The 21,055-nt window shown below is 40.4% G+C and overlaps 1 protein-coding gene and 1 pseudogene across 3 annotated transcripts in view; one reads left to right on the forward strand and one right to left on the reverse strand.

Moving 5' to 3' along the window:
- Positions 1–21,055, reverse strand: part of SNX30 (sorting nexin family member 30) — a 92,407-nt gene that overhangs the window by 63,417 nt on the left and 7,935 nt on the right. Inside the window, exon 1 of one of the 3 annotated variants that reach the window (XM_016126332.2) lies at positions 12,298–12,321. The exons of the other annotated variants lie outside the window; for them this stretch is intronic. Coding sequence (XP_015981818.1) covers positions 12,298–12,306 — 9 coding nt within the window. The 5' untranslated portion in view covers positions 12,307–12,321. Of the gene's footprint in view, positions 1–12,297; positions 12,322–21,055 lie in introns of those variants that run through there. 3 annotated transcript variants of the gene reach the window in all.
- On the forward strand, positions 12,525–12,646 carry LOC118600856 (annotated as a pseudogene).

The raw sequence follows: 21,055 nt of genomic DNA on the forward strand, positions 1-21,055 counted from the left end.
CCCTATCCCATTCCAACTACTCTAATCTTTAACAGAAGAGGCAAGAAAGAACTGTCTAGGCTTGGAATCTAAATGATGGGCCTCGAATTCCGGCTTTGCTCCTCACCGGTCCTGGGCTAAGGTACTCATTCTCTCTTAGCTCCAGTTTCTCCATCTATGACATGGTGGGTTCAGGGATTCAAGAAATACAATGTGCCTAAAATAATTCCTTAATAAATGCCAGTACCTCTTAACTGGCATTGGTTCATCTTACAAAACCTGTTAACATGTTTTTGTGCCACCATTTGACCCGGTCTTAAATATACAGAACACACTTGGCATTTGATAAAACAAGTCAGACACCTACTGAAGGTTAAAGGAGAAGGCATTTTTGGTGTTCAGAACAAAGACCTAGGCAAAGCAATATACTCTACAGAGCTGAATATGCACTAGGTGATAAAATACCTATGGATGAATCATCACCCCAGTCCAAACCTTTTCAAAATCAAGAACCACTCAAGCGAGAAACAGAATAGGGCAGAACTCGATAACCAACAGCAGGTGCCAAGAGGTTACTGTTAATTCCACGCTTACAGCCCACACCACTCAGCTGTGCTTCAAAAAAGCCTTGCACATTCGGCAAGACTCAAAGTGTTCTTGCCTCAAAAATTGCCTAAAGCTTACCATTCCTCTACAACATGGCCTCTTCCCCGGGAATCCATCGGCGCCTCACATGAAAATTGCGTACAGAATTTTCCAAGTGCGATTTTGAATCATCCTACAGAAAGAACCTGTGGTATTTAGAGTCCTAAAAATACCCATGGGAGAAAAAAGCTAGACACTGCAGATTCGAAACTGTCTCTCTAAAAAGAGAAAGCAGAAGTACATTTCAACATTCACGAGCTAACTAAAACCAAATTGCCCTCTAGGGCAGCAGTCCCCAACATTTTTGGCACCAGGGACAGGTGCTCCTATGAGAATCTAATGCCCAGTGATCTGAGGTGGAGCTGAGGCCATGATGCTAGCACTGGGGAAGGGCTGCAAATATAGATGAAGCTTCGCTCGCTTGCCTGCCACTCACCTCCTTCTGTGCGATCTGGTTTCAAACAGGCCACAGACCAGTACCGGTCCACGGTGTGGGGGTTAGGGACCCCTGCAATAATATATTTCTATTCTCATATATATATTCCTGTTGTGGTGTGTGTGTGTGTGTATGTGTGTGTGTGTGTGTGTGTGTGTGTGTGTTACAATTCCTTTTAGCTAAATTTTGTTGAGCAAAAGCTACATCTAGGATTGCCTCTGGAGAAAGTTAGCTCTCATTTAATCTATCAGTACCCCTCTCCCCAAAACAACCTTAACTAAAAAGTAATATTTTTCACTTTGGACAGTTGACATTTTTCTGTCATATGTGAGATGTTAATAAAAGCATTTTGAGAAATCCTTGCTGTTTACCTGATCTCTTGCAAATGGCTTCAAAACAAGCCCCCCAGCCCATGTGGATGGGTACCCATAGCTGCTGCTGTACCAACATGTGGGAGTTGCCTTGTTTCCAACTTTGTTTTATACCTCAGGGTTTACAGACAAACAAGGTTGTAAGTCTTTTTCCCTCATTCACGCCTTGACTTCCTTCCTTCACCTGTCTCTGCCCCTGTCATCTGTACCTGGTCTGAAATCCTTCCATTTGCTCTTAATTCACAAGGTTTGATTCTGCCTCTGAGCTCATGTGAGACAGCCAGACCAACCAGTGTTAAGTTTAAGGCCATCGTCTTTCCTGCTTTTTTTCCTGCTTTTTTTCTACTTTTCTTGTCTGGTTACTTAGATGTGAAACTCTTTTGAGCAGTTTGGCTCTAGAATGTCCTACTCCTGCTTCTTCTTTTACTCTTTAGACTATGATCTGACTCTTGGTTTTTGAGTGCCTTTTTCTTTTCTAAGGAATCAATGAACCATGGAAATAAAAAGGACTCTCCCACATCCAGTCTGAGTTGTGCCAGTAGGAATGTGGATCTGGAGCGAACAGGGAGATAGCCAGAGGATTTTGAGCTTAGAAATCATTTGTATTTTGGAGTAGGAGATGGGCATACTCCAGGCTTCTAAAAACTGGATGCCTTGGAGGAGATTGTGATTCAGGCTTTGAGGAATTCCACAGAAAAACATCTTTGTGGTAAGGTGCAGGTTTCTGAATCAATACAACAAACCAGTATTGGAAGAATTCTATGCATCCTTTAGGAGGAAAAAATGAAATAAAAATTTTTTTCAAATACGTGTGAACTATTTGAATACAGTCATATATTTCCTTCTAATGTAATAAATTCTCATCTCAGGTTAGTTTTAGGTTTGGGTTGAAGATTTAAGTACACCCCCACCCTCAAAGGTAGGGTATATGTGTCACAAGTCATTGAATGTGAGAGTACTCTAGAGCAGGGGTCCCCAATTCCCAGGCTGCAGACCAGTACCAGTCCATAGCCTGTTAGGAACTGGGCCACACAACAGCTGGAGGTGAGCAGCATACAAGTAAGTAAAGCTTCATCTGTATTTACAGCCGCTCCCCAGCGCTAGCATCACCACCTCAGCTCCATCTCAGATCATCAGGCATTAGATTCTCATAGGTCTCTGGTGCCAAAAAGGTTGGGGACCACTATAGGAATTACAGGTATATTCCTATATCTCCTATACTCCTATATATATATATTCCTATAATATACATAAAATTAAATATGTATTAAGCACTTTTCTTCAAGTAATGAAAAACTTGATTATGTCTCTGTAACATGGCAGACGGAATGGGACAAAATAATTATCACTTTCTATTTATTCTATAGACCGAAAGAGATGTTTTCCAACACATGAGAGGTTTAAGCAGCCTAATTACCAGGGTGCTATACTCCCCCAAACCACAAATTAGAGGATATGGGGAGAAAAATCTATTCATTCACACATTAATCCAAACAAACACTTATGGGGTTCTCACTGAGTGCCAGGTACTATTCTAGATGCAGAGGAAAACAAGCTGATAAGGAATTTGCTTGAGAGATCAAGTATTAGGGTGGAGGACAGGGGTGTGGCACAGACCCAAGACAAACAGCAACAAGATATAAAGTGATTAACACCTGAATAAGTAGAAACCTGCTGAGCTAGAGTCTAGAAAAAGAGAGAGTAACTGCCTGGGGACGAAGGCTCAGAGAAGACAGTTTGCCGGTTTCATAGGCTGGCAGAAGGCCTGGGTTTAAATTCTAGCTCTCCTACTAGCTATATAGCCATAAGGAAACTACCTAAACTCACCAACGTTCACCGGAAAATGGCCAGGGCACCCTGTGCCGGGGACTAGGCTGTACGGAGATCATGGAGAATGTCTGTGAAAGCCCACTATAAAGTGAAGAGCCACTCCGTGGAAGACAAAGGAGATCAGGCATGGACTCTACATCAGCAAAACTGTCACAGGTGAAGTGGGGCAGGCACGGCAGGAGAATGTCATCATGGACAGAACATGAGCTGCCCAGGAGAAGTAGCAGGAAATGAGGTGATCAACTTCAGATTCTGAGGGACCCTAACAATTTGAGGTGCATTACCATAGGCAATGACTGAGCTCTTTAAGGAAGAAAGCAGCAATCATACCTTAAGTTTGATTTTAAAAAAGACTTTGGAGAAAAAAAAAAAACAGAACAAATAAAAAGGGGAAGAAATAGGAGATAAGAAAGGGATCACTTAGGAAGCTCTTGTCATGGTCTGGGCACACCCTCCCCCCACAACCCTGCCCCAATGGGACCTGAACTTCGTGGCAAATGCCACAAAGAGGGAAGGACACATGAGAAGCATTGTCAACACTAAGGTCAAATGGGCTGGGATACTCTGAGGAATGTTTCCTAGGTGGAAAAAAACAAAAAAACAAAAAAACGAGTCTGACCACACCAGGGGAATCATGTTTCAAACACAGGTAAATTAGAGGACCAGAACTGCAGCTCTAACAACATCTAGCAAACCCAAGTTCAAGGGCCCAGTGTGCTTGTCCTTGAATCCACAGAGCCCATCCTTAGGACAAGAGGGAGGGCTGTCAAAATGACTGTTCAGCCGAGGCTTAAACCAAGGTCACCGCGTACCTGACGTTCTTACCAGGCGGGAGCTGCCTCCCAGAGCAGATTCCGCCCGCTCACCCTCAGAGTCATCTGCTTCAGTGATACCTGATTCAAGTCATTTTTCCACTGTCACAAGCCAGCAACCCTCAGCAAGGGAACTCACACAGGGGATTTCGCACTGTAGTCCATTTAAGGAAGCCGGACGTGCAAACCGCCCACAGGCTGCCAACATGGCCTGGTTCTGACACCTGGCCAGACGGTTCTCCTTAGGATTCTCCTTCGGTCATCTGAACAAATGACACAAAGAGCAGAGAGCAAAAGATGGCCAGTTGAGCACCCTGAAAGCCTGGGAGCTGACTCAAAAACAAAGCAAACTCCCAAAACAGAAAGCAAAGTCTTGAGGCTAAGAAATATTACAGAACTTGGAGACAAAATCCACACTTTTCACAGCGATCTATGCATACTCATCAAAGACCAGGGAAGAAAAGATAAAGAAATTAAATATTTTAAGCTCATGCTCTCTGCAGGCACTATGCAAGCTTTACACATTTTGTCATTTAAAACTTAAAATGACTCGAGGGTCAGAGAGGGAGAGGGAGGTGACCTTTATTATCTCTGTTTTTCTACAAGAAAAATGGCCCAAAGAGATCAAAGGGTGGGCCCAAGGTCACTCAGCCACCAACAAGCAGAGGCACACCCCAAGAGTCCAGAGCAGAAGCTAATGGTCTTCTACCACCTGCCCCCTTGTCACAGGAGATTTCATTACATAGCCACCTACCAGAGAGGCCACCCCCCCACACCCCCACCACCACCACCAGATTCGCCTTTGCATCTGAGCCAGCACCTGGTTGTGAGCAATCATTCATATGTGTTTCTGAAAACAATTCTCGATGCACCAATGTCAGAGAAATAAATCAAGCCACTTCTCTTGTCACTGGATTTTAAGAGCCAGCCAGCTCCAGGGAAGATACAACATAAAGGACCAGAAACCATTAACAAACAGCTCCATTTGGCCATCAGCAATCTCCTATGGGCTCTGGAAAATTAAACAGCACCTCGCTGTAGAGTCTGAGTGGTCAGATCTCATTGCACACAGGTACATCGTTATTGAATGTTCCTTATTAATGCAAGAGGTAAAGGCTTCTCAACCCCAGAGAACCTGTGGTTACATATATCCTGCCCAAAGAGCTTGATGATTCACCGTCATTCCTTAATTGACGGAACAGATCTGAGTTTATAATACATAACCATGAAACTTCATATAGTGAAGAAAGAATAGATTATTCAGTAAATACTGATGAAGAATTTGGTTAACCATCTAGAAAACAATTAAGTCATATCCTTCTTTACTGCCAAATGCAAAAATAAATATCAAGTCATGTAAAGAATTAAACACAAGATTTAAAAAAAGAAAAGATTACGTGATGATTTATATCAGCGGTTGGCAAACTTTTTTTGTAAAGGACCAGACAGTAAATATTTTCAGCTTTGCGGGCCCTACAATCTCTGTTGCAACATCCCAAGTCAAAGTCTGTTGTGGTCAAAAGCAGCCATAGGCAGTAGGCAAACAAAGGAGTGTGGCTCCGTTCCAATAAAATTTTACTGATGAACACCGAAATTTGAATTACACCAATTTTCACTTATCACGATAGACAAATCTTTTTTCAGCCATTCGAAAATAGAAAAACTACTCTGAAGACTGCAAATGTCAGGGGTTAGGGACGAGGTGAGTGTGGCTACAGAAGGGTAGCAGGAGGCAGCCTTGTAGCGATGGAACAATCTGTATCTTGACTGTGGTGGTGCTGGTTACAGAAACCGACACGTGACAGAACTGCACGGAACTAAATATTCACACGACCTACACGTAAACACGTTCGTGTAAAACCAGTGAAATCTGAATGAGTCCTGTGGGGACACCAGTGTCAATTTCCTGGTATTGTTATACAAGATATTACCATTGGAGGAAACTGGCTAAAGGATACCTGGGACCTCCTTTTACACGTTTTTGGTAACTTCCGTGAATCTATAATTATTGCGAAACACATTTTTTTTATTATTAACTCATGCCCTATACAAGACAGGTGGCTGGCCAGCTTTGACCTCTTGGCCTTTGTTTGGTAATTCCTGATTTATGTGAACAGTGTATAAAATCCAATGGTTAGGAGGGGCTTTGAAACCCAAAACCAAAAGCAGAATCCATAAAGGAAACTAAAAGATTTAAATCATTTTTTTTTTCTCCCTGTCAAATAAGACACAATTAGTAAAAATGAAAAGATAACAGCAACCCGGGGAAAGGGTTTGAACATATATGACTATAGGTTGTTTGCTTTAATATATTAAGGGTCTGGAAATCCATATTTAAAAAAAGAGCCTGATACAAAAATGAACAAATGATATAAATGTGGCCATTAAGCAATAATTGTTCAACATCAATAGTAAACAACAAAATAAAAATGAAACATCTCCCATCAGATTGGCAAAGGTTAAAAAGATTATTTCTAATTCTAAAGCCACACTGTTTCTCTACTATACCACACTAAAAAAAATATTTAGGAAAACAAGAAAATAAAATGGCTTTTTTTCAAGCTCAGAGTACAAAGCCAAAAGAACATGGAAGAACTTTATAAACAAGAAGAGAGACTATGGGCTGGGTGACAATAGTGTGGTTAGGGGACTCTGTGACTGGTTGAACTCCCTCTAGCTAAAGAAAAAGTGCTGATAGAACCTGCCTCCCTTCTTCCATCTTCAGCCACGCCTAAGTGTCATCGATGCCTATGCCAAGGACAAAAATGCAGAAGACATTACCCGCCTCCATTTGTCTTCAATGACCCCAGAGCTTTTTCTCTGTCAATTGCGACTAACAAGCAGATGGTAATATTTATACCCAGTGAATTTCATTTTACTATGAAAATTCAAGCCCCAGGGAAGCAGGCAGTCCTCGAAATCAACCAAGGAAGCATAAGACACAAGTGGCAGTCAGCAAAACACTGTGCTGAAACTCACTGTAAGAAACATTTTAAAGTCTATGCACAATGGTGTCACCAAGGGAGGAGTCCACACAAAAAAGGCAGGAAACCCATTCTTCTTGGGTTTCGGTACAAAGATAACAGCTGCCAAAAGCGCAAGTAAAAGGCGTAGAGATCTCCTGCCAGCTGCCATCAGCAAACCCACACGTCGAGTTTTTTCAGGACTCTAGAATGATTTAGACACTAGTCTAAAGATGGTCAGCTCCTGCCCTAAGACAAGATCATCACCTTGGACATCTATGTGTGTATCTGAAGGCATGGGGGTGGAGGTGGAGGGCAGCGACAGATAACCCCGCTCCATGTCTGCTCCTAACCAGCTGACAGAGTCCAGGCTCCCTTTCAGAGCTTCTATTTCCTCATCTATAAAACGTGGATAATATTTTATCTTCTGGGTGCCTTGGAGAGTATCAACTGAGAGCAAATCTCTGAAATGTGCAGCCAAGCACCTCACAATGAGTAAGTTCTCCAACTTTCACTCCCGTTCCTCTCTTCCCTCGTCTGCCCTTATTCTTCAACACTGAACATAATCCTTTTCTACATGCTCACTTGAGCTATGGATTGAGAAACAAAGTATAGAACAAGTAACGGAAGGAGAAATGAATGATGAAGAATGGACAGGATCCAGGAAAGGATCCCCAAAATGGAGTTGATGAGGTTTGCTCTTCTGCCATCTCCCTAAAGCAGCCCATTCATCACCCCTAAGAAGATACTTGAGCTCCCCACTAACACACTCAGTAAGGACCAACTGAGGACCCGCACACGTCAAGCCAAGGATTCACAGAATCCAAAGGGAGAACATATCTTTGCTATAGTTTCGCCTTCCCATCCCATGTGCCAGCAGCACCTAATTACTTGCCCATCCTGTTTTTCAGCAATTCCCCCAAAGTGCCATTTGCTCTCACACACCCCTCATCCTATCTCTGTACCGGATACTTCCTCCCTCCAGGATGCCTTCCTTCTCCTAGTTCACCAAACTAATGCCATTTATGCTTCAAGACTCAGCTCCAACAATATCCCTGCTAAGATGTCTTCTTTCTCAACCAAAGTCTCCATCCCCAGCCCACCAGCACTTTCCAAGTCTGGGTTAGATATCCCCCACAATGCTCTCATCGGGCCTCTGTGCCTGGCCCTTTCATAACACTAACGATTTGCACTATCATTGTCTGTTTACATACCTACCTGCCTCTGCCACTGAACCACAGGGTCTGAGGAGCTATGGATCTGGTATCAGTTACCTTTCTCCAGTATGGTAACTGTGGCAGTTTGTGTTTTTTAAAGGTTATATAAATATCTCCTATCGTACATGCCATCAATGTGACCTGGCTGCTGTCCCATCCAGAGCTGGAGTCTATCCATCTACCTGGTTGAATCTGAGCAGGCGGCATGAATGCTTTGACCAAAAGAATAGGGCAGAAGTGATGCTGTGCCAGTTCTGGACAGAGCCCTCATATGGCCCAGCAGCTTCTACTTCCTGTCTCTTGGAATGCTCGTTCTTGGGACACGTCCTCCAGGAACCCGTCTGCCATGCTCTGAGTAGGCCAAGCCACATAGAGATGCCGCTCGAGTCAAGTGCCAGCCACATGTGAGTCATCTTAGGCATCCAATCCAATTGAGCCCTCTGACGACCACATGAAAGACACCAAGCAAGAACCACACGGCCGAGGCAACACATAGAACCACAAAAGATAAGAATAAATTGGTGCTTTAACCTACTTTGTTTTGGGGGTAGTTTGTTAAGCAGCAGCGCATAAAGGGAACAATGTCTGCCTGGTACACAGCGGGTACAAAATGAAACAACAATTAAATCACCTCTGTCGTGATATATGGCACATAGCGAATACTTGATTTAATAGCTGCTGCTATTATTAAAATTATACGGAAGGGAAACAAATGAGAAGAGAGGCTGTTACAGACCCTGCCAGTGAAAGATGTAAAGAACACTGAAGTCCCCAGCGGTGAGGAATCAAGCCCTGTGTTTCACTCTTATGTTACTCCAAATTCCAAGGAAACGACAAAAGAAGTATCAGAATAAGAATAAACCCATTTTAAAAGCCAGAAAACAGGGATGGATGCTATTGTTCAACTTAAAAAAAAAAAAAAATTGAGGAATTTCTGGAGATACAGAAGATAGGATCAAATTCACAGAAAAATCAAAGTTAGCCAGAGTTAAGAACCCAAAACCTAAATGGGCCACAGTGGGAAATGGTGAATATGGGGAGGGGTCTAGGAAAAAAAAACAAAAAAAACAAAAAAACAAATTTAGGAGGGACAGTGACTGAGAACAGCGGCAGGCACTGAGGTGGCGAGTAGAGGTGATGAAAGAGTGTAGAGTGCTGAGTGTCCGGTGCAACTTGAATAAAGAAAAGAGGAAGCGTATTTTGGGATCAGCTGTGAAATTCTCCACCTGCAGAGCAACTCCGTCCCGTGTCCTCAGTTCAGAAGAGTCCATCCAGCCTACTGCCCTGTTATCAGCCACACGCCCTAACAGGAAGCCTGTCCAAGAGCAATTCCGTGGATCTAGTCTCCTTCTCTCCTTACCTTGTCTCATCCCTACCCCAAAGGCTTAGAGCTCTTCCAGCTGCCATCAGTGAACCCACACATCAAGTTTTTTCAGGGCACTAGAATGGGTTCCTTTATAACCTTCTCTCGCTCTCTCGCTCTCACTCACTCGCTTTTTAAACTGTACTAAAATACACATAAAATCTACCATCTTAAGCAGTTTTAAGTATATAGTTCAGCAGTCAGGACAAAGGCCGGCCAACTGCAGAGTCTGTGCACTGCTTGTGAACACACATCCATGTTTATATATACACAGACATGCACACAGGGTGGCGCGAGAACAAGCCTCGTTGCTTGGGGCAACGGTACTTCCCTCGCCAAAGAGGCAGAAGCAGCAGAGCCCCACACATGCAGGCTGGGCTCAGTGCACTCTGGTCTAGGTCAGGGCAGTAGTCGGCTCCCGCCCTAAGTCAAGATCATCATATGCACATCACATTCTGAAAGCAGATTCGAAGACACGTTTGCTAAAACAATCATAAGTGAGGTGAAATTTAAATTAAATAGAAAAGTAGAAATATCAGAATGGGATGAAAAATAAACCCACCATTCAGAAAATCAAATCAAGGAATTCTTCCAATATGCAGAATGAAGATATAATGAGCCAAATAAATAAATAAATAAATAAATGCAATGAAATGAGCCAAGAAAAAAGTGAAGCCAATAAAAAAAAAAAGTGGGGGGGGAAAGACTAAAATCCAAATATCCATAGGTCCTTTCTTCAGAAAAAGAGAATGGAGAATGAAAAGGATATAGACAAAGCAATAAAACTAAAAAAGTTTCAAGTGGAAATTTCTAACAAAAATATGCATCTAAATACTACCTGGCTGGTGAAATTTCTAAATTTAAGAATAAAAATTAAGGGATATGTGGAACAGTATGTGAAGAAGAAAATAATCACAGACTTCTCACCTGGGACTGTAAGTGCTGAGCTAAGCGAAACAATGGAATACTATGTAGTCATTAAAAAGGAAGGAAGCAGGTGGAGGGAAGGGGAAGGAAGATCTTTCTGGACCAATATGGAACAATGTCCAAGATCCAAGGCTGTGTAAAGCAAGGTACAAAACACTATGTAAGGACGATTTGAGTTTTTTTTTTTTAAAGATTACATTTATGCACTTTCATATTTATACATGACATATATCTCAAGAAATTTCCTCCAGAAACTGGTAACATCAGTTGCTTCTGAGGAGAATAAACTGGCTACCAGAGGAAGAGGGATGATGTGCCCAGAGCAAACAGGAGACCTTTGCCAGATAAGTTTTTGTACCTTCTGAATTTTTTGTGTGTGAAGAGAATGCACTGCCTACACCAAAAAAATAAAAAGTGTGTATGTGGCATGCGCACGTGCGTGTGTGCATGTGTGTGTGTGTGTGTATAAAATTATCTCTGTCTCCCTTCCTCACTCTTTCCCTCTCACAAACACAAATTTAAAATAAAAAAAAAAAAATACAAGACAGAATGGGAGAACACACATCTATCGGACAAGGCCTTGTATCCAGAATATATCTAAAGCTCTAATGGAAGAATCGTAAACGAAGATGACAAGGGGAGAAACTATGGAGGGGTATATATTGGTCTGCCATCCAAACTGTCAATACAGTATCCAACCAAACAAAGACTGTACAAAAAAAAAATTAGAAGAAAGTAATATGACTCAATAATCAAGAACTTCCTTGGAAGGAATTGGAAGGAATTTCATTGCATGGGACATTGTAATGTGCACAGACATTTCCAACAAAATTCCGAACAGTTGTCTCCCCCGCCCTCTGATTCTTAAGTCTATAGTTAAAACATGTTGAACCTTGTAGTACTGGAAAGGAACTGGTTAAACTATACACTCGAATATGGAACTTTCTGTGGTCCACCTGCAAAAGACAAGCTAACAAACAGCCGTTGCCCAGCTGACCTGCGGTGCTCTAGCATCGCTTTAACACACTTCATGAAGATCATGTCTTTTCACTGATACCTTTTTAACAGTTTTTGTATAACAAAATCCTTATTCTATCTATAAATTAAAATAATAAGCCACAATGCGTGAATTACCTAAAGTAATATATTTGTCTATCATTAGTTCTACTTCACAGTAATTTTTAGCCATAAAATTGATTTTGTTACCTTTTTTTCCTTTTTTTTCCTATTTAGTTTTCATCTTTATTTAAATGTCAGAATTTCCTTAATTAGGAATAACATAATATTTTAAAATATACTTCTGAAATTTGCATGCCATATGCACATTTTGACTAATGTCCTATTTTCTTTAGTCAAAGGCTTACATAACAACAAATAATTCTAGCCACTGATCTCCCCTTTCTACCTTTGTTTGATCATGGCATCGTATCATGCTAATTCTATGCCATTTTCAGGGACTTGTGACTGAGGGTTACTGGGATATTTGGAGAGTTCTTAATGACCATGTTTATCCACTCAGTACTGCAACTTAGTTTACTCAATTTACCAATGTATTTCAATAATTGAAACATTTTTCTCTCTCTTTCTAAAAAAGAAACTATATGTGGGACACACATACAACAAAATATTTGGCCTTAAAAAAGGAAATTCTGTCATTGGCAACAACATGAATGAACCTGGAGGACTATATTCTAAGTGAAATGAACCAGGAGAACAAACGAACAGAAGAACAAATTCGACACAGTACCACTTACATAAGGCATGTGAAATAGTCAATCTCATAGAAGCAGAGAGTAGAACGGCAGTCACCAGGGGCTGGGGAAGGGGAAAATGGGGAAGTGTTAGGCAAAGGGTACAAAGCTTCACTCATGCAAGATGAATAACTCCTAGAGATCTAATGTATGGCACGGAGCCTACAGTTAACAATACTGTATTATATACTTAAAAATTTGCTAAGGTAGATTTTATCAATAGTGTTCTAGTCTATGGCCATAACATCCTAAACAAGCCTGATCCCTTCTGATCTTAGAAGCTACGCAGGGTTGGGCCTGGTTAGTACTTGGATGAGAGACCTCCTAGGAAGAAGACCAGGTGCTGTAGGCATAAAAAATAAAATAAAAATTTTAAAAAAGGATTGTAAGCTGCCACGGTCTTTGCAACCTGTGAGGTCAACCGAGGGTTGCCTTGCCTTTAAAAAAAAAATAGTGTTCTTATCAATAATAACATAAAGAAGGTGGAAGAAAACTTTTGGAGGTAACAGATACATTTATGGCATAGATTGTGGTGATGGTTTCACAGGTATATATACCTATCTCCAAACTCCAAGTCGTATACATTAAAAATGTACATCTCTTTGTGTGTCAATCATGCCTCAATAAAATGACTTTTTAAAAAGTATAAATAATATGTAAATAATTCTCTCTATATATGTACATGTATGTATACATATAAATCTCTCTCAAAAAGAAAAACAACCCAATCAAAAATAAGGCAAAAGAGAGAGAAAAAATGGCAGAGATGACAGAGGCTCTGTTCATCCCTGGCGACCAAATCAAAGTTGTGACAGAAACAAGAACAACAGCAAGGAAAAATCGCCTAGGATCTAGAGGAACAAGCTATACAACTAGGCAGAAGTCCAAGAAAACACCTTCCAACTACAGAAGGTAGGACAGGGTGAGGACGCGGGGCTGCCCGGTCCCCTGCGGCTGACTGAGATGGAGGCTGCGGCAGCGGCAGACGCTTCTTAAAGGGGCCGTGTCCACGAGGGATTTTCGCGGTGATGGACCTGCTCGCTCTGAGCACCAGTGCTGGTCTGGCTGCACCCAGGGGGCACCAGGAACTTACAGGGAGACATTGTCAGAGTGAGGGCCAACGCAAGACACTCTGTACAGAAGTGCCGGTGGTATCCATTGTTCCCTGTTGAGCCCTCCCCCTTACCAGTGCGCCAGCCACAGCACTTCCATAGCCTGGACGTCATCAAACTGGTTAACTAAGGTCGCTCCACCCAGAGGATTCCCTGAAACCCTGCCTCCCCCAACTCATGGCCCCTCCCAAGCCACTTCCAGGTGTACCCTCAGGGAGTTAGGTGCTCTTGCTGAGACTCACACTGGAGGTAACATCGGTTTCTAGTGTCACCTTTTGAAGCAGCTATAAGCATAGCATCTGTGGATCGCTTGCTGAATCTTAACAAGTCACCCCAGACAGGTAGAGTCTTGGGCAAAGTTTGCCCTGCAGCTGAACCCCTCTCAGGACTGTGCCACTGGACACCTACTTCACAAATCCACACTAATAAGACCGAGAGACTTAGGAGCTTTGCTTAGTACATAAAAACAGACACAGAAAGGCAGCCAGAATGGGAAGACAAAGAAGCAGAAACTCTATGAGAGAAAAGAGCAGAGATCCAGAAATAATGGAGTCAAGCAATCTAATGATGCAAAGTTCAAATGCTGCTTACTAAGATGCTCAGTGAACTTATAGAAGTGTAGATGAAATCAGTGAGAACTTCGACAGAGATAAAAAAAATATATAAAAATGAAAATGGATATAGTATGAAAAATAAACTGCATTTATAAAAAAAATGGAAATGAAAATTATAAACAGAAACCAGTTAGAAATGAAGAACACATTATCTGAGATGAGAAGTATATTAAATGGAATAAACAAAGTGAATAAAGAAGAGGATCATATGACCTATATAGACGATGGGAAAGCCCAAGACATGCAATCAGAATGGCAAGAAAAAAGCAGCTAAGACTATAAAAATAATTTAAGGAGCATATGGGACACTATTAAGGCTCCAAATATCCTTAATAGTGTCAGCATAACTAAAGAAAATCAAGATATTGAACAGCTGTTTGAAGAAATAATGATGGAAAACTTCCCTAACCTGGTGAAGGAAATGAACATAAAACCTCAGGAAGCTCAGAGAATTCCAAAAATCAGGGATCCAAAGAGGCCCACACCAAGACACGTCACAATTAAAATGCCAAAAGTTAAATACAAAGAAAGAATATTAAAAGCAGCAAGAGAAAAACAAATAATTACATATAAGGGAACACCCATAAGACTGGCAGCAGATTTCTCAAAAGAAACTATGCAGGACAGAAGGGCTTGGCAAAAAAAATATTCGACATGATGAAGATCCAGGATCTACAACCAAGAATAATTTATCCAGCAAAGTTATCATTTAGAGTTGAAGGACAGGTAAAGAGCTTCCCAGACAAAAATAAGCTAAAGGAATTTATCGCCATCAAGCCGGTATTATAGGAAACGTTGGAAGGACTTCTTTAAGGAGAAAAAACATGTATCAAGAACAGGAATAAAGAATGGTAAAAGTACATTCCTATCAACAAGTACCTTAAATGGAAAAGAATTAAGTGCTCCAACCAAAAGATAGAGTGCCTGAAAGGATAAGAAAATCAGACCCCTACATATGAAAAGGAAGGGGATGAAAAAAGATATTGCTTTGATGGACCTAGAAGGTATTTAAGTCAGACAGAGAAAGATAAACACTATGATTTCACATGTATGTGGAATCTAAGAAATAAAAAGAACAAACTAATCAAAAACAGATTCACAAATATAATGGACAATTTGGTGTCAGACAGAGGGAAAGGGAGTTTTAGGGGCTGGGAGAATGGGGTGAAGGGCTAAAGAAGTACAAAGTAGTAGCTGATGGATGGTCACAGGGATGGGGAGCATGGCATAGGGAATACAGTTAGCATTAATATATTGGCTAGGTCAGGGGAGGGAGGGAGGGAGCAATTGGGAGGATCATTTTATGAACTATACAGATGTCTAATCAATGTGCTGTACACTTGAAACTAAATTAAAAAAATAACTTAAACGATAATAATAAAAAAGTCAAAAGATTTGAAGATACTTCACGAAAGATATAAAAATGGCCAATGAGTATGTGAAAAAAAGGCTCAACGTCACTGGTAATCAGGCAAACGCAAATTAAAACCACAAGATAATACACATCCATTAGAACTGATCAAACTAAAAGGGCTTACAATACCAAGTCTTGGCAAAGGTATGGAGCTGCTGTCACTCTCATAAACTCAATTCCACTGTTAGGTATTTACCCAAAAGAAATGAAAACCTGTCAATCAAAGACTTGTTCATGGATATTCATAGCAGTTTTATTTGTGTCTAAGAATTTGTCCATTCTAAGTTACGTAATTTATTGGCATAGAACTGTCACAGTATTCCCTTATAATTGACACCGCCCCCCCCCCCGCTTTTTGTTTTAATTCTGAAAGGTCGGTAGTAATGTCTACTCTTTCATTTCTAATTTTGGTCATTTGAATCTTCTATTATTCTTGCTTGATCCCGTTAAAAAGCTGTCAACTCTGTGGATTTTTTTTTTCAAAGAAACAAATTTTGGTTCCATGAATTTTCTCTATTGATTTTCTATTTCTATTCCATTATTTTCCACTCAATCTTCCTTCCTTCTGCTTGCTATAAGTTTAGTGTGCTCTTCTTTTTTAGCGTAGCAGCTTAATTCATAGTAGTGTTAAACTGGAAACAACCTACATGTCCATTAATGAGTGAATAAATAAATTGTGGCAAATTCATTCAATGGAATACTATTCAGTAATGAAATAGTTCTACAGATATACCAACAACATGGGTAAAGATCATTATGTGGAGTGAAAGAAGCCATACACAAAAGAGAAGATATTTTATGATTCCAATTATGCAAAAGTCTAGAAAATGCAAATATAGTGACAGAAAGTAGATCAGTGGTTGGCCTAGTGCCAAGGGTGGAAAAAGGTATGAACTACAAAGGGGCATGAGAAAACTTTTGTAGGTGACATTCTGTAGCTTGATTGTGAGAGCAGTTTCAAAGGTATATACAACTGCCAAAATTCATTGAATCAAACACTTATATGATAGTGATTTAAGATAAATGACACTCTACAAAACTGATTTTCAAAAATGCTTTAATCTTAAATGTTTTGAAAATAAAAAAGAAGAAAATGGAGCAATCTCTACATATATCTTAAGGGGAAAAACTCAGCCAAATTACCATTCAGACAAGAATAATACCACTCAGATGTCGTTATATAATGTATATCATCCAGGGCTCCCTCTGCCCTTATGTAACTAACAGACATAATGCAGCACACTGAAAAATAAATCAGAATAAAGCCTTTGTTCAAGATAGAAGACATAGTTTAATGGACAGTTGAAGTAACTGTGAAATTCGAGGTAACTGTTAAGAATTCATAAAAAAAAAGGGGGGCATCAATTTTTTTTTTAACAAAGATTGATCACAGGATGATTCAGGATGATTTTTTAAAAAGGGGAAGTAGAAGAAAGCCTAAGGGTTCTCCTTATTCTAGAGAAATTTATAGATACTAAGTAAATCACGCCTATGGTTTAAAAATATAATTATAAATATTAGTCAAATAGAAACAGGAAATAGAACTTGGAGGAAAATAAAACTGAACAAAGCACACTTAATCAATCTACCCAAAGTCAGAAAATTGAGGAGGGAGGCGGGGGAAAGACAGTACAATAAACAGAAAATATAGAATAAATCTAAAAATCCATATAAAACAGGAGCAAACTGAACCCAAGACCAAGTAGGACTTAACCTGAGTATAAATTTAAGTATGGTTCAGTATTAAGAAATCAATTAATTATATTAAAAGATTAATGCAGAAAAACCAAATTATCATGTCCATAGATGCAAAGAAGGCTTTTTGAGGCCTCTGTAGCTCTAAAAGCCTGGGATTCTGCAAAAGAAAAAAAAAACAGCCACCGTGGAGCTCTGTGAGCAGTGAGTGATAGGGGCAGAACTTGGACCAGGGGGCTTGCTGGATGCTGAGGCAAGAGGCAGCAGATGGCAAGGCAGATGGAAGCAGTGCACAAAGACCTCCCATCTGAGGAGCCTGACTGTGATGGGAAGGGGGAGCAGGCAAAAAGCAGTGAGCCTTAGGAAACTTCTCGAACATGGGAGACTGGCACATGAGGAGGAAGAGGCTGAAAGACCTAGAAACTGAAATAAGGGAAGAGACTGGGCTAAGATACAGTAGAGAATGGTTTCATGCCTCTTGGCCCAAAGACTGTGTTTTGTATGAGAAATGCAATGCACAGTGCCTAAAGCATTTAAATGCTCACAAAAGAAGGAAAAGGTTTGGGAAGGGATGACAGTTGTAGTATTGGTGGTGGTTAAGAAAGTGGGCTCTGAAATTGGAAAGACCCAAGTTCAAATCCCAGCCTCACTCTCTTCTAGCATCGAGGCTTCGAACAAGTTACTTCACCTCTTAAAGCCTACATTTCCTCAGCTGTCAAAAGGGAATGAGACAGTAACTATGTCACAGGAGAGTGCACTGAGATGATGCAGTAAAGTTCCTAACCAAAGAAGGTGTTCTGTAAATGTTAGCAACAATTGCAAACACACATTACTATTATTTCTGGGTAAAGGCAGGGTAACTGAGGGAGCATATGCTGAATACCCTTGATGGGAAAGAGACCAGAACCAAGGAAAAGACGGTAGAAGCAACTGTTAGAAAAATAAAAAGCTGTCCCAAGCATATGTTAAACATGAAAACTTGGGCATAGAGAAGACCATGTTAAGTTTTTCTAGTAACAGGGAAAGCTAGAATGTTGACAGAGGATGGAGTATTCCAGGCAAGCTCCAGCCAGTTCCAACTGGAGAAGCGAGCCCTGGGGACCCTAACTCATTGCAAGCATACCCAGAGAATGACAACAGTCCTAAACTAGAACACTGAGATGGATAAGGGGTGATTTTAACAGGACATGAAAACCAGTATATCCAAAGGATACGAGCATCCCGCATTCAGAAGGGTTCCATGCTGGCTTTAATGCTCTGTTGCCACTATCTTGAAATCCTCGATAACTTTTTAACAAGGGACAAGTATTTAAATTTTTCACTGGGTCTCATAAATATTGTAGTCAATTTCAGATACGCTAGTAAAGAACATTCAGTGGATTAACATATACACGATAAAATCTAAGGGCTGAAATGTAGTAAAGAATTTCTCATTATCGTCACACCAGAAAACAACTATTCAAATTCTTATTGAAATTCCAACATAAACATTAAAAGACAAAATGTAGTTATTATCTATAATAGGGAATCTAAGGACTCCTTCAAACATGCTTCAGTCTAGAATTTCTTTGCAAAGAAACTATGATAACCATCATGACATTCTGTACAATATACCCCTACCATTAAGCTAAATTGCAATTATTCACTTGTACCTCCTCTGTCCCCCTTCCGGAACTATGGGTGCCTAGAAAGTAAGGTCTTCTCTCATTCTCTACAGATGTTTCAGGCACAGTACATGACAGGCCAACATAAATCTTTGGGGAATGAACAAAAAGTCCAAGTGGCCTTCACAATTGCTGATGCAAGTCATAAAATAAATAAGGATTTCTTGATTGGACATGACAGAGAAAGGCTGCTATACTGCATTTTTGTAGCACAGATGCTGATGTCAGCAAGATGACAAGCCCAGTTCCTTAGACTATTCCTCTGCCCTAATTAAATAGCCCTGAAGAAGGTCTAGGCTTCCATTTTTGTAATCAAACAGCTATTCCATAACCATTTTTATTCTAATTACAGTAAGATATCATTTACCCGAACATCTGAGACATGACCCGTCCATTTTAGAATTTAGATATCTTAACTCTCAAGGAACATAATGCCTTACACAGGGCATAGTACAGAAAAGTCACACACTTGTACAATAAATTTACCTTAGCTCTTCCAGTATTAATATAATATGGTTTATTAATATTGGTAAGAAATGAGCTTTAAAAGCATATGCACCCTTAATGGGGGAAGAACAGTCTTTTCAAAAAGTGGTCTTAGGAAAACTGAATATCCACATGCAAAAGAATGAAGTTTGACCCTCATCTGAAACCATAAACAAAAATTATCTCAAAATGTATTACCTAAATCTAAGACCCAAAACCATAAAACTCCTAGAACAAAACAAGGAAAAACTTTCTTGGATGTGATATCAAAAACGCAAGCTACAAAAGCAAAAATAAGCAAACAGGACTACATCAAACTTAAAAACTTTTGTGCAAAGACACAACAAACAGAATTAAAAGGCAACTTACAGAATGGAAGAAAATATTTGCAAATCATATATCTGATAAGGGGTTAATATCCAGAATAAAAAAAAATCTCTTAGAACTCAACAACAACAACAAAATCAATACCCTGATGCTAACATGAGCAAAGGATTTGAGAGTCTATCAAGATGACACAAATGGCCAACAAGCATATGAAAAGATGCTCAACATCACTAATCAGAGAACTGCAAATCAAAACCACATTAAGATATAACCTCACATCCATTAAAATGCTACTATCAAAAGAATAGACTATAACAAGGGTAGGTGAGGATGTAGAGAAATTGGAATCCTTGTGCACCGTTGGTAAAATTTTAAAATGTTGTGGCCACAACAAAAAGCAGTATGGATCACTTCTTGGCCTTTTGGCTAAGATCAAGTGTGAAAAGCAGTATGGAAGTTCCTCAAAAAATTAAAAATAGAATTACCATATGATCCAGCAATCTCACTTCTGGGCATATATCCAAAAGAACTGAAAACAGGATCTCAAAGAGATATTTACACACCCATAGTCCTTCTCAAAGCATCTTATTGTACTGTACTCACACTTCCTGTGACAATGTAAGATGATAAAATGCTGACGTGATGAGATGGTGTGAAGAGAATGACGTGGGTATTGTGACATAGCGTTAGGACACTACTGACCTGGCAATACGTCAGGAGGAGGATCATCTGCTTCAGGTGACCTAGGTCATAAAGCCATGACGATGTTAATAGTTAGATGTTAGGAGCAGATGTCAATAATTGAGGTGATTTAATAAATTTCAGGCCTCAGTGACCATAGGTAACTGGAACTGCAGAAAGCAAAACCCCACATTAAGGCGGAAGGACTTCTGTACAAGGTTAAGAAACTCGCCCAAGGCCGCAGAGGCAGCAAATACATTTAGCATCTTTCACGTGCTATTGCAACCATCTGTGTACATATCCCTCTTCTCACTGGACCATGAACCTCTCAAAGGAAAGACCTTTTTTTTTTTTTAATTTCTCAACATCTCCAGCATTTAGCACAGAGCCAGGCAAGTAGCAGATGCTCAAAAGATACGGGTTTTGAAGAGCGCCTATACTCCGCTATGCAAACGTGCTGTGTGCTCCCTTCCTGCCTCTGCCTTTTTTCAAACAGGAGTACTGGAACACCTTTTTCTGCATATCTCTCATGCTCTTACCCACTCTCCACCTGCTCTTAGCCACTCTCCACCCTGTCCCCCAACACACACGCACGCACGCACACACACGCATGCACACATGTGTGCAACCATAATTCTTGATCCCTGCTGTGGTGGCCTAAATGAGGAATTCGCACATCTGAGGCAGATGTGAGACAGCATATGACCCCCCTAGTATCTAGTAAACAAACCCAGCGGCTCATACATGAATTAGTTGTGCACCTTTGCC

The sequence above is a fragment of the Rousettus aegyptiacus genome, unplaced genomic scaffold (assembly GCF_014176215.1).
Source record: "Rousettus aegyptiacus isolate mRouAeg1 unplaced genomic scaffold, mRouAeg1.p scaffold_m13_p_3, whole genome shotgun sequence".
NCBI lineage: Eukaryota > Metazoa > Chordata > Mammalia > Chiroptera > Pteropodidae > Rousettus > Rousettus aegyptiacus.